At 40.5% G+C, this 14,973-nt stretch overlaps 1 protein-coding gene across 1 annotated transcript in view; it reads left to right on the top strand.

Annotated features, from left to right (window-relative positions):
* Positions 1-2,115: 2,115 nt before the first annotated feature.
* Positions 2,116-14,973, top strand: part of LOC140944539 (uncharacterized) — a 26,706-nt gene continuing 13,848 nt past the window's right edge. Inside the window, exons 1-10 of the mRNA XM_073393665.1 lie at positions 2,116-2,209; positions 2,361-2,624; positions 3,570-3,785; positions 5,486-7,135; positions 7,687-7,736; positions 8,923-9,099; positions 10,693-10,767; positions 13,205-13,328; positions 13,918-14,031; positions 14,603-14,675. Of these exons, the coding sequence (XP_073249766.1) occupies positions 2,116-2,209; positions 2,361-2,624; positions 3,570-3,785; positions 5,486-7,135; positions 7,687-7,736; positions 8,923-9,099; positions 10,693-10,767; positions 13,205-13,328; positions 13,918-14,031; positions 14,603-14,675 (2,837 nt within the window). The remainder of the gene's footprint in view (positions 2,210-2,360; positions 2,625-3,569; positions 3,786-5,485; positions 7,136-7,686; positions 7,737-8,922; positions 9,100-10,692; positions 10,768-13,204; positions 13,329-13,917; positions 14,032-14,602; positions 14,676-14,973) is intronic.

The raw sequence follows: 14,973 nt of genomic DNA, 5'->3' as shown, positions 1-14,973 counted from the left end.
ATCGGGAAATAATAAAGGCAAGAAAATTTTTGCTACACATCCTCAAAGAATTAGCTCTTTTCACATAACCCTTGTAGCTCCTTACACTTTACTTTAACAGCTTTGCTTTTACGATAACTGATGTTTAAAATCCAATCAACCTTAATTGTATCTCATTTGGTTTAGGTGATTTTCATTTTTTTAAAACGGAAATAAAATGCAGAACGGTAGAAAGCTAAGAGGCAAATTACGGTTCCGACTTCCTTTTTCCTTCATACTTATGTTGCTGACGTTAAAGTTTTAGGTTTAGATTTATGCCCCATTCACACCAACTAAACATGTTTAATTAAACCAGGTTTAAAAAAAAAGAAAAACAGACATGGAAAACTGGAACACAGGGTTTCACACAGGATTCAAATGAAATTCAAGACGTTTTGTAATTTGAATTAAATTTACAATCAATTCAAGTTAGTTAGCAGCTTTTATGAGGGAAAGAAAATTCAAACCGTGTTTACTTAAACAGCTTTTAAACATGTTTAAGCTTCGGTGTGAATGGGGCTTTAGATTTAGAGTTCTTTAAGCACATTAATTTAGCAAGGCCAACACAAAAGAACTTGACTCCAGTAAAGTGCTACTAGTGGTGTGTCACTGCCAGAGATTGTTACGTTAGTAGTGGGTCTTTTCCCAGTCGTTCTCCCGATAGTAGAGAGCTTAAGCCACAACGACGGCAACGGCTACGAAAACGTCACTTAAAAAGTAAATTCGCACTGCCTCAAACTGTATCGCGCTTATTCCATCTCCTTTAATTCGTCAAATGATGGCAATGTTTTTGGGAGTTGAATTCTAAAAAACTGTATCAAAGTTCAGGAAAAGAAAAGGATTGTTTTTATGTTGTGTTCCCGTCTTCGACAAAACGTGAAATTAGGCACATTCACTTTGTAGTCGTGCAACGACGGCTAAGAAATGTACAAAAAAGCGTGATGCACGTGCAAAGTTGTTGTTTTTGCAAATATAAACCTATTGCTTTTTTGCCGTTCTCGTTGCCGTCGCCGTCGCCGTCGTCGTTGCTTTTAAGTCTCACCGTGTAGTGGAGCTTAAAAGCTCCACTACACGGTGAGACTCTGCCCGAAAGGCTTAGTTTTTCATGCATCAGGTATATGGTTGGGCAGGTATTTCAAGGGTAGTTGAAGTATATATGAAAGGGGTGGGGAAATCTGTCATTGCGGTCTGTAAAAAGGGCCTAAAAGGCCAACAGACCTTTCTTAAGGCTATGAAAGAGACAAAAAAATTCCTGGTTTGATCATTTATCCATATTAAAAAGACGGTGAGTTTGCAGCAGTTAAAAGGGATGCAGCTTGTGTAACTAGGTATGTGCCATCAGTCAATGAGAGGTATTCGGAATGGGGTACCTTTTTTGTCAAAAAGGGTACCAGGTTAGACCGTTTAATCCCCTCCTCCAGGGAAGTGTCCCCCAAGACACTGATAAGAGAACGTTTTGTGAGGCGAGGCCTATGTATTTTCGTCGTTTTACGAGATGACTAGAAAGTCTAGCCTTTTTCAGATATGAAACAAAAGGAAGACCTTTTTCCTGGGAATTAAACAGGGGCCCGACCGTTCCACAGTCTAGTACCCAACAAATTGAACCAACCACTTGGTTTCAAAACTCTTCGCGGCTTTTTTACTGCATAAAAGACCACTTATATTTCTTAATTGGAGGTATCGTTACAGGCCCAAAAGAAGACTTAAAAAATTTTCATTTTGACCTTCCTAGTATCTGAACAGGATAGTTATCTTCACTTCAAGTACCACTCAATAGTCTAAGTGCTGTGGTTCTAATTGGTGCTGTTTAATTTTGTTAAGCGGAATGTTATGATGAAAGCGAAAACAGGAACACAACGGCGGCTGAGTCAAGAGAGCAAGGATCAAAAGACATCTGTGGGGCAACACTGAGTTTCCTCTAGCGCGTCACAAATAGTCCCGCGCGGTCTTTAGCGGTCGTGAGAAGGCAGCCGAGCTAACACCCTCCTTTGTACCCAAAACCTTTAAACAGGCATTTCGTGGATTGCTAGGTGTGGGAAACTGCAGATAGCCATCTAGAGGAGAAGCTCCAGTGGCATTTGTGAGAGAGCAGTTAGAATGCCTTTCATTGGAGAACAGTCAAAACGCCATCTAAAGAAAAGAATAAGGGCATCCATGAGAGAACAATTTGGATATCGTTCGAGTATGAGAAGTTAGAAGGTCATTTATGGGATTGAAACAGCTGCATGAAGGGGTGGAAGGGTTGGGGTGGGTGGGGTAAATTGGGGGCACTGAGTAATCTTGCTAACAAAAAGCTTGATCCATTGTAATATTCTTTTCTTAATTTTTTCTATAAACCTCAGACTGCCCAATTTTTACCTTTGAGCATGGCGCTGACAATTGGTCCAAACAAGGCATTGCGTTCGTTCATCAGCCCATATTTGGAGGTCACTTAGATCATTCACCCTCGAGATCTGGTCACCATGGAAACTGGCTAGTAGACTCTTCCAGTAATGTAACCACGCCTTGTAGGTGGCAGAATGCTTCACTTGGGGATGATGCCACGGGAACCATGACGTCACCACCATTTCTAATAAGAAGCTCTTATTTGTCATTCCTGATTGGTGGTAAGAAAATTGTTGTCTGCTAGGGGGAGACGCGTTGTATTTCCCTGTCTGAAATTCAGAACTTGTCTTTTCGCGTATTAAGGAGGAAGGAGCCATGTCCCTGTTGGTTTTTACAATTCTTTTCTCGCTTTCCTTCGTCACTGTCGCAGTTTCAACCAATTTTTGTTTCGTTTGTCGGCTTTTATTCTTCTGTTTTGCTGTTTCAAGGCCATGTCTCTTGTCAGTATTTAACCTTCATGCTGCTGTGTTGTCGTAACTACTATTGTCCTTGAAATGCAAAATCGTTAAAATAGTGAACTTAAGATACACCGTTTCAGCCTAGGGGAACGGGTAAGCGAGCATATGTTTATCTCGTGAATTTATAAAAGGCAATCACTATTTCCCAGATGTGATAATGGCGCAATCATTCTACCCGGTAGCCTACCCGTTTTTGCCGGGTAAGAGGCAATCTACCCGTATTTACCGCTACGTGTACGGCTAATATATCCGTACCCATACACGCAAAAGGTGTATCGTAAGGTCTCAAATAATTTCAGAGTTTAGCACAGAAAAATTTAACTGAGGAGAAGCAAACGTTTACTGACAGCACCCTTTACAAATCATGAGCGAAAAGTATCAAAAAACAGTATCAATCCAATTTTCCTTTTTGCCAGATTTTGGCACCTGAAGGAGTAGCATTTCAAGCCAACAATTGTCAACTTGAGGGGAAGACGCAATAGGCCATTTTTCGAGTCCCCAAAATTCTCACTTTCAAAACGAGACTAAGTGCAAAAACTTTCTTGTGTAAATGAATTTTATTTGCAAGAGAATAAACAATCATTTTTTAGATCAATGGCTTCGCACTTCGCCTCGCTTTGAGGCAGGGGTTTTGGGTAACTCGGAAAGTGCCCATTGACAAAGTGTTGTGACGATTGTGTTTTTGGTGTTTTACCTAACGTTTTTTAGGTGGCTGTGACGACAAGAAGGTTCGCATGGAAATCTTGGTGAACGGAAGCACTATAATATCAAGGACTGGTAGCTGCCAATCACAAATGAAAAGAACAATAGTAAACCTGGATCAGTACAGAGGCCGAACGGCCAAGGTCAAACTGATAGACTATGGAGTCGGACACTGGGGCCACATTACTTTTGATGACTTGCGACATGGAGTACCATGCGAAGGTAATCATTTTCTCTTTTAATAGTGTTACTTGGTATTTATTGCGTAGTCACAATGGTATGGCAAAACTTGTTAGTATAACAGTTTTTCAAAGTTCTCTTTCGTGTACGGATAATTGGTCAAATTTTAAAAGACGTTTCCATCAAATGTAATGGAGAGGAAATCATACGCATTATTTTCGTCATAATTAAAAAACACTATATTTCCATTTTAAGTATCATAAATAGAAATTTAACTATTGCAACAGTGGTGGTCAGATTTATACATGTTGGATTGGGTGTATACAAGTCTCTTGCCTTAACGCAAACCCTCCCTCCCTCCCTCGCTTAAAGGAGCAAGGCCAACATAGGTTAAAACGTTTAACCCATGCCACTGGTGAAGTTTAACCCACACACTTTCGTATTAGGTCAAATATAAGTGCCGGATCCAGACCTTGAGATAAGGGTGGGGGCGGGGGGGGGGGTTGGCGCGGTGTCGTCCAGATACTTAGATAAGGGGGGGGGGGGGGGAGGCCCGATCTCCTAAAATTTTTTTTGGTCTAAAAATAAGGGGGCGGCCCCCCGGGCCCCTCCCCTGGATCCACCACTGAATGTTCACCCACCCTTATAATTAGACGCCTGATTCACGTATTGTTAAAGGAGCTGTGTCACGAAAGGTTTCAAAATTCAAACGGTGGGAAATGCCACCAAAGTAAGTGAAACAAGAAAATAGCTGCTTAAAAAATAAAAAAAAGAATGTATAAATAACATAGCAAATGCAACGGTTGAACGAATGGACAAATTTAAAGAAGATTAAAACGGATTGCAATTGTGGTTTTTGAAAACTTGTTAGCCCAACAGTTTTTCAAAGTTCATTTTTGTGTAACGTTTAAAATGATGGTTGGAAGACAAATTTGAAGTTGTGATATGCATTTTAAGGGACTGTTATTCGGCATCTGCTGAAGTGATAGTTTTAAACCCGCAAAGCTCTTGATCCGTTAAATTAGATTTGCAAAAACTTTATTTATATTAACCGTACTATTGCAAATATATATCTCGCAGACATTAATCTTACTATTATGATATAGGTGTAGAAATTATGCAAACAACGCCGTGGCTGTTAGAGCTAGAGTTTGGCTGCATGTAATAAAACATGTTAGCTATTCAAGAAACCATCAAGACATTTTCTTGTTATTTTGGCAGCACAATTTATTTTAATTTGCACAGATTCATGTCGCTATATTTTTAATCCATATTTGTCTATAGTGCTATATTTTGGCAATTGAACCTACGTTTTTATGCATCTATATACCTGCCAATACAGTATCAGTTTATTTATAATCTCATTTCTCGTAGAAGCAGTATATAACTATCAAAATGAATTATAGTCTTGTACTGTATCACGGGAAAATGTACTCTTAACAATATTTTAACTAAAAAAACTACAGATCTCAAATAAATTAGCAACGTGGCTCGGCATCAAGCCTCATGCCTTAGCCATATTGGTCTTAGATGGCACGTTTGGCACGTTTTTAGGCTCAAAATAAAGTGTATAAATGCCACAAAAATTGAAGTGGCAAATAAATAGTCATCCTACAGTACGTGCTGATTTTCAGTGAATAAGCTGTTTTGAGATGCTGCCTTGCATTGGAATCCTTGCGTAGGCCCTCAAAACATTTACTATACTTTGTCTACTAATATTTGTAATGCCTTTGTTACGCTAGATCTCATGCCATGTAGCAATCCAATGTGTCAAACACCAGACATACATCAAGAAAGTTACTATAACTGTTCCTGTGGGAAATATCTGCCAAATAGTCAGTCATGTGACAAGAACGATACATGCCTCATCCCTCACGGAAGCTGCAAGTCATTTTGCATCGACACAGAAACTAGCTGTCAGTGCCGCCAATGCACATGTGACAGCGGTCACTCTTTTAACAGGCACAATCAATCATGTGACGATATTAATGAATGTCAATCAGGCGCGCATGATTGTCAACACACGTGTGTTAACACAGACGGGGGTTATCGGTGTTCGTGCTTGAGTGGATACCAGCTAAACAGCGACCAAAAGTCTTGCAGTGACCGCGATGAATGTAGCGACAACAAAGGCGGATGCGATCATGTCTGTGTAAACAGTGCCGGTAGTTATTACTGTCTATGCAACCAGGGCTGGTCGATAAGCCCGGCAGACAAACTGACTTGCATTGATAAAGATGAATGCAGTCTGAAACCATATTTGTGCTCCGATGAATGTGTGAACACTCCAGGGAGTTACTACTGTAGTTGCCGATCGGGTTACACTTTTTCGCCTGATAAATCAAGCTGTGATGATATTAATGAGTGTCTGACCAACAATGGAGGATGTCAATTCCACTGCAAAAATACTCCAGGGAGTTTTCAGTGTTTGTGTGAACCAGGCTATCAGATTGGAAGCGATGGAAGGACATGTATCGATGTTGATGAGTGTAGCAATAGTCAGTCACGCTGCTTACAGGTGTGCGTTAACACTTTAGGATCATACTACTGTTCCTGTCTGCTCGGCTATCAACTACAAAGTGACAACACTACCTGCATTGACGTAAATGAGTGCCAGCTCCATCTGCACAATTGCTCTCAGTTGTGCAATAACTTTCCAGGCGGATATAACTGCTCATGCTCCACAGGCTACCAACTTTCTGCGGACAGCACAACCTGCTTGGATGTGGACGAGTGTTTGCATGAAAACGCAGGTTGTCCTCAACTATGTGTGAACATAATAGGATCATTCGACTGCTCCTGTTTCCGTGGTTACAAGCTTGATATTGACAACGGCACTTGCGATGACGTTGATGAATGCGAGGGCAATCTAGACAATTGCTCACATCAGTGCAACAACTCTGATGGCAGCTACAATTGCTCGTGTTTTAGCGGTTACCAACTCTCTGTAGACGGGAAGAACTGCTCTGACGTCGACGAATGTTTGCAAGATAACGGGGGATGTTCTCAGATTTGTGTGAACACGCCTGGAAACTACAACTGTTCTTGTTTCCAAGGATACCAAATGAAGTTTGATGACGATCGATATCTTTGCAACGAAAGCTGCAAATCTAACAACTCTTGTCCAAAACACTGCACGGACTGTGAGGATGTAAATGAATGCGAGGATGCTGACCCTTGTGAACAAGAATGCGAGAATACAAATGGCAGTTACATATGCTCGTGTTATGTCGGGTTTACATTGACAGGAGATAGAAGAACTTGTAGCGATGTCGATGAGTGTGAACTGAGCAGTAATATGGGTTGCACCAGCTGCGTTAACAGACCAGGAGACTTTCAGTGCACATGCGCGATGGGTTATACGTTCAATAAGGATAATATGATTTGTGAAGGTAAGATGTCGTATCATAATTCAAGTTCCTCGACTTTGTAATCGTAGGAGAGTTGGTAATAGAAAACCAAATACTAGGGAGCGTAACCAACGACGACGACGACGACTGCTGTTTGTTGTTCAATTCCAATGTTGGTGAATTTATCGGGAGTTGAATTCTAAAGGACTCTATCTAAGTTTAAAGAAAGAATCAGTAAATCTTTGTCTTGTGTTCGTATCCTCAAGAAAACGTGAAATTAGATAGTTTCACGTCTTAGTCGTGCCGCGACGGCAGAGAAATGCATAGATGCATAAATTTTTATAATATATTTTAAACTGGAATGCGCGTTTTTTGCTTATGAATTTAGTTGTACTGGAATAGAAATCAGCTTCTGAATGAATGAAGTACGGTGTTTGAACTGGGCCTTGGTTAAAGTTCATGCGCTTGATCCTGACGACCTCCACAAACTGAAAAAAGTCTTCGACCAATTCTCATTTTCTTTTGTCTATCAGTGCCATTTATCAAGTGCCACCATTTTGGACTTGACGATTTTATTGTACTTTTTATCACAGAGAAAAAGCCATTGGAAGTAACGCTCACAGAAGGGCAACGGAAAATCTTGGTATGAGAGTTTTTACAATCTATATGCTCATCAAACACAGTTCCTCTTTTCTGTTGTTGACTGTCCTTTGCTGTGGTGTTGATTATAATGCTCTGTCGTAATAGAAATTCATCAGAATCCAAATCATAATCAGACACTATTAAAAATCAAAAGAACAATTATAACTACAATCATTATCATTTTAATAAAAGATTAACGCGCCCTAATTTGGCGGATGGCTAAAACATTTCACGGGAATACCCTTCTCGTCCAGTACCTTTAGGACAGCCGCTTGGATGACGCTATCAAAGACAGTCCGCAAGATGGAAAAAAATTGACTTTATAGGGGTAGCCCAATCATCTGGTGACCCAGTACTTCTCATAGCCTGTGTCTAAACCCCCCTCCTCTCCCCTCAGGAAAAATCGGAGAAGGGACCCCTTCCCCGATTCTTCCTGGGGGAGTTGGGGGGGGGGGGGTCTCTTTACACAGGCTCTAGTTCTCATTGTAGCCCACAAATAAAGAGACAAACAAATGATTGAAATAAAATAACATAAAAACGTTAAGAATGTCAACTGGCTGGAGGTGAAACAGTTGACTAAAAACAAGCGTTGCCGAGGAGCTGAACTCGGGACTACCGAGAACAAATCCAGTTAGCGGTTAGGATGAAGATTGAACTCAGGGTCTCAGGTGACAGAAGTAAAGACAAATTATTGCCCGCAGCTTTGAACATTTAGGGCCTATTTCAAGGTGGTGTGGGACCCCAAGTAGGTGAGGTGACCCGCTTAGGTGGGATAACCCGACTGTCCATATAATCTCTCATTTTAATTTGATCACATTTACGTGATAAGTGCGTTGACCTGCCCCATGTTACCTCACCTACCCAGGGTCCCCCACCTCCATGTCAACAGGCCCTTAGTTATTTCTTCTCATGATAAGCCATTTGCACGATGACGCCATTTTATTGCTACGACCAGAATCCTTCGCGGTTTTACTTTCTTATGCAAATTAGGGCTTTTAGGATTTCCAAATGTAAGTATGAAAGAAAAACGGAAAGGAATCTGGCCGTAGTAGTAAAATGACCTCATCGTGCTTTTAGCCTATTAATACCCTCAACGAAGGAACATAAACCTATTAATACCCTTAACGAAGGAACATAAACATCAAAAAGCATTTCCAAGTTAACTCTGTTGTGCTATTGATGTTTAGGAAGCTCCTGACGTTGCCACTATCGTGGAAACAACCAATCTTATCTTAAAGGAAGTAAATGTTTCAAAGACCATGAGCAGTGAGGCACTGTCCAAGACTCTGGGTGTGCTGAGCAACTTGACAGAAAAGATTCAGTACTTCAATACAAGTCAGGAGGAAGCAAAGGAACTGATAACAGTAAGAAATTGTCAAGGTTTTCTTTATCCCGGGAGATACTCTATGAGGCTTTTGGGTTTGGGTGTGTGCCTTTAATCCTGCAATGTTCATCTACAATTATGCTTCCCAATTCTGCACAAGGCACCAGAAATCGCCTCCCTACCCCAGACCAGTTGCAAAGGGAACTCTAATAGGCCATTTGGGAGTTCCAAAACTCTTACATTCAAAACGAGGCTAAGTGCAAAACCTTTGTCGTGGTAATGAGTTTTATTTGCATGAGAATGAAAACCAATTTTCATATCAATGGCTTCCCACTTAGCGTCGCTTTGAAACAGAGGCTTGGGGCAAGAATACAATGGCTCCCTTTTTCATACCCAGATTAATATTGCCCCATTATGGACAAATACCAGTTGATTTCTTTAACCTGTCCCAAATTAACCTTTTCGGCAGCGCCTATTGATTCCTTTGTTAACGGTAGATTGCATCATTGGTAACCAAGCCTTTAGTCATGCTAGAAGTAATTTATACCCTGGGTAAAGTTACAATGAGGCAAATGATACGTTTTTGAATAGTCTTAGAAAGAACGATGTCAAAGCCCAAGTTGAATTTACGGCCACCTATCAGTTAAGGAAAATAGTTCGTTAGTTTGTGTACTTAAATTTTTTGGAACTTTGGCGGGTCGGTGTGGTACTGCAATGGTAAGGGAGAGAGTTAAGGATACGAAAGGTCCGGGTTCGAGGTTCGGGTTCGACCCTGTGTGGCGATTTTGTTTCTTTTTAAAAGAAACACTCTCAATAATAGGTCAAAAAAAATTTAAGTGTCTTGTAAATGGCAGCGACCGTTTAAGAAAGGGACAACTGCCTCGGCGGCACATCCCTTTGTAGCCCATATGGCAGTACTTCCCCCGCCCGGGATTTTGAATACAAAGCCGGGCCGAGTTGTTCAAAGCTGGGTTAAGATAACCCAGGGTTAGTGCGAGATTTGAATTCGGATTTGAAAGCTTAAAAAGCATTTCAGTTTTAATTCTTTCTGTCTACATTTTGTTGTTTGGAAGCTCAAAACATAACAGAGAAAATTAACCTAGAAAATACTTTTGAACACAAGAAAAAGAAACGCGGATTGAATTTAACCCCGGGTTAAGCGCTAATCGGCCTTCGATGTACTCTAAATACAGCTTTAAAGGGCTTAGAGAAGTGATGATATCACAAAGAGAAATTATTCCATTGGGCAGGCTAATCAGAAAGAACAAGATGAAAAACGTCGACTTGTCAAAATAAAGTTGCTATTGCAAATTGTTGGTGAGATATAAGCCACTTTTTTATCATGGCTCCATACAAATCCTTCTAAAACAGGCATAGGTCTTACCGCTTACGATCAAGGTCAATTCTAGAAGGATTTACACGGAGCCAACACTGCTTATATCTCACCACCAATTTGCTCCAACAAGCTGAATTTCCTCCAATGGACAGTTTTCATCGTGCTCTCTCTTAATAAATCAGTCAATCCCATAATTTCACGAATTTAAATTTTGGTGATGTCATAGTTCTTTCTTCTGTTTATAGTGCTTTCGTTCCTTACTTTTTAATAACTGAACAGATATGTCTTTTTTTACAGACCGTAACTGTGATGTTCAGTTTGTTAATGACAAAAGAAAGAGAGTCGTCCTGGAGAAAGCTGAAGGAGGAAGAGGTGAACCTTTCTTTCATCATGGATGGGCATTATTACAATGATAATTAATCAAACATTAAACACTCGGAGTCGGAGTCGTAAGCGGAGTCGTAAAAGCGCTTATGACCGAGTGAAAATCAAAAATCGGAGTCGTAAGCGGGGTCATAAGGGCGACGGAATCGGAGTCAGAAGAATCAGAACGTTTCCATTTTCTTCCGACTCCGCTTACGACTCCGTCGCTTACGTTCCGCTTATGATCTAGTGAAAACCAGATTGTCGGAGTCGGAAGCAGAAGCCGAAGGATAAGCCAATCACAATGCACGTTCCCACGCTTTGTGATTGGTTTGGTTCTTCTGCTTCTGCTTCCGACTCCGACAATCTGGTTTTCACTAGATCATAAGCGGAATGTAAGCGACGGAGTCGTAAGCGGAATCGGAACGCTGTTCTCACTAGATCATAAGCTCTACGCTTCTGATTACGACTCCGACTCCGACTCCGTCGCGAGTGAAAACAAGCCTTTATAGACCATGGAATGCAGCTCGTGGTTCCTCTTGAGTTTTGAACATTTTGACGTCATTTCTATGGTCGATAAGACAACTTTAACATCGACAGTTTTTGAAGTCTATTTCCGCGGAAGTTTCTAGGAAAATTGCGCGCGCTAAAAAGAGAAAAATAAATTGTGACGCCATCACCTCATTTCCTTGGTCTGTTGGTGTGTACTCTTTTCGAACATAGCGCCTTCGAATCCCGTTGAAGTCCTTAGTATTATTCAGCCTTAATTTGCAACAGCTTAAATGTGAGTACAACTGCGATGGTGATTTCTCCATGTAGAGAAGAATTCATTACCGTATAGGGAGTCATGGGAAATATAATTGCTGGCGAACATATGTTACACAGGACGATTCGCAACAACGATTTTTAGCACAACACAGCGTTGCAACATGACTCAAGAAAGCCCTTTGGCATCGCTCACAATAATTTAGCATTTTACCACAGTGGACAAAGAATGCACTTACTATCCGATTAACTTTTAATTTTATACATCAATGTTTTTAAGGTAATTCCCTAGTAAAAGAACGTAACATAGATTGTACATGAAACTTGCTACATTGATGTAACAAGTCAAGAAGATGATAAAAAAGTAATAAAAAGTGGGGGTCACCGTACTCGTTTTGACGTCATAATGCTGACAAATACGGCTATTTAGGACCCTTTTACAATAACCGCGGGCAGCCCAAAACTAGACAAAAAGGAGAGTTTTTTTTCGATGATGCATGTGGTATCACACAGAATTTGACTTTAACGTATTGTTTATCTACTTACGTACCAGAAAAATGCCTTGTAATGCCCTTGTTTTTACTTTACGCCACAAAGTAGAATTAAATTGGACACGCGCTATTCGACCCGTGATAGCTCAATCCGTACAATTTAGTAAAATTGCCAAAAAACTGATCAAAGATTTGTGCCAATTTTTTTCTCATCGAAAGGAAGCACTGTCCTTATTAAAATAATGAAATAAAAAATGGGGGTCACCGTACTCGTTCTTGCGGTAGAGCTGCAGAAAGTGCGCACCGAATGCATTTTCTCCGATTTTTGAAAGAGGACTGGGGCGAGTGTCAAAATAGAATGTATGTGAAAGGGGGAAGAAAGTATTAAAAAATCAGTTTTTACAGAATTTACATCGAGATATCACATTTAGGACACAATTTGATAAAGAAAGCATTTAAATGAAAATCAAAGTGAGTAAGCACAAGTTAAACATCTACTATCGAGGTTTTCCGAGAGGAAGTCGAACTCAGCAACTCGCGTGCTAATTACGTTATGCACATTCCCAACACATAAAGTCTCACCTCGGCAAGAAACAACAGCAAGCAAAAATTCCAATAGCGTTTCTCTTCAGTCAACCTCATTTTAATAGTTTTACTTCACATGCTCTTTTTTACGGCGGCCATCTTGTTATGCGCAGTAAGAGATGCGCAATGCAAAACCAGGGAATCACCTTAATCTGCGGGAGACGCTTCTATGACAAAAACGGTAGCGTCAAAGCTTTCGCTGCTCTTTTACACCATTTTCACCATAAAATGGTTCTACTCCGCCTCCCATGCATGTCCAGTCGTCTTAAGCTCCTTGAAGATTTATTTTTAGATTATATTGCTAATATAATTGTGTCGATAACAAACTCCTCAAATCTGATTGGTTCTCAGCAGCTCTTATTTACTGCTTAATTTGGCTGATGCAGAACCAGAACTGTCCAATTTGACCTGTCCGATTACGAGGTGCTTGGAATTTGTCAGGTCAAATCAGACAGTTGAACAGCCAATGACAGTCGATGAAATTAGTCGCCTGATTATTCCCTGAACTGTACTCCACTCAGTCCTATTACCTTCACTTATTCTCCAATTCTAACACCAGCACTGATTTTATGTTGAATCTACTACTTATGTTCTGTACGTTTTAGGGAACTACACCAATCAATGTCATCACAAACATTTTAGAAAAAGCTGTAACAGCTGTGATTAGCTCACTGGATAAGGAAACAGACAGCGGACAGCTGGATATGATCGTATCTACTGAAAATTTAGGTAAAAGAGAAAATAGTTTAGCTTAAAGTGGGCAGCAGTTGGAAAGTTTTGTATTTCAGGTAGCACTATGATCACGCGCGTATGAGAGACTAGGGAACAAGAGTAATAAGACAACTTGTTAGAAGGCTAAATCCGCTAGCGGGTAAGTTGAAGCGAATGCTCTATTCTGATTGGCTATCCGAGCGGACAGATAGCCAATCAGATAGCGGTTATAAACGGCTACTACCCCGCTTTGTTTGGGTCCTGTCGGTTTATGTCTTACAAAGTGAATGTTTAAGTAGTAAATCAGGTTTATCTTCGCTGGGCCCATCTTGCCAGCTCGAGATTTCCCGCGCTGGTCCCGCGTGCAAAAACCTTCTTTTCGACCATTTAGTAAATCATTCATTGACCTAGCTTGCCCCGTCACGATGGCTAGATATTGGCCTCGTTCTTTTTTTTATGTTTTCAATGACCTCGGCTTCGTCAAGGTCCATAAAACACCAGCCATCTTGAACTCACGCTTGTATTTGATTGTCATGCACGCATCAGTTTCGCACGAGTTGATAATGGCTGCGCAATAACCCACTGGGTTTTGAAATATTTGTTTCAGATATGCAAGTTAAATCTAAGAACAGGCAGACATATACAGGGTCGAAGATTCCAGCTGATTCACCAAATTTTGTGAACCTTCCTGGCTCGGTCGTGCAAGACAGAGACGACAATGGTAAACATGCCACCTCTACACAATATCATGGACCAGTTGTTTGAAGGCAGATTAGCGATAACCTGGGGTTAAATTTCAATTCGACTTTTTTTCTTTTGTTTAAAAGCAATTAAACGGATAATTTTCCTCTATTATTTAAGAGCAGCCATTCGACTTCAATTACTCTAAACGTCGGTTTTTTAAGCCTGTCGTGAAGATCAGTGAACGTGAAAACGATTGCTACGCCCAAACAGCCCTTGAAAAACGCCTTTGTGCTTTTTACTTCTGAACCTTAACGCACTCTACGGCAAAAGAGGTGTTTTATGTTCCATATTTATTCGTTATCATCGTCGTCATCATCATCATCATCATCCTCATCGTTATCGTTATCGTCATGGTAATCGTCATCGTCATTTCTTTGTCTCCAAGTGGAGAACTGGGTAGGATTCATACATTTGACCTATATTGAAGCATTTCTCACTTTTGAAGCCCTAATCAAGAGAGACTAGTGAGCTCATTCTCTCTTGCCTTAATCAATTAAAAATGTACATGTATACCTTAATTTAAATGCTCTCTGTGTCCCTCTTTACAGATACGGTGGGTATTTCTGTGGCTCTTCTTAAAGGAGTGAAGAACATTTTATCTAACGATACAGTTGGAGAAAGGTAAAATACATTAAAACCAACTTACCAGGCTTACAATATTTGCTGTGCTGCTATGGGCGTAAGGACATAGAACGTTTCATGAGACGAACCAAACTTATTGAGTTAAGTTCATGGAAATTTTTGACGTCTGGCTGAATTACGTTCTTCTGAATGAGTTTGGATCGTCCAACACGTTCTATGGGCTTCTATCCGCGTCTGCTTCAGGCGGATACAACAACTCGCAACATTGCCATCAAACACGTTTTGCAGCAATGTTGCAAAATAAGTTGCACGTTATTTGATTAATTTTCGTTTTGTC

This window comes from Porites lutea, chromosome 7 (genome assembly GCF_958299795.1).
Source record: "Porites lutea chromosome 7, jaPorLute2.1, whole genome shotgun sequence".
NCBI classification, from domain to species: domain Eukaryota; kingdom Metazoa; phylum Cnidaria; class Anthozoa; order Scleractinia; family Poritidae; genus Porites; species Porites lutea.
The sequence above is the reverse complement of the archived record's forward strand: the minus strand, read 5'-3'. Positions and strand labels throughout refer to the sequence as shown.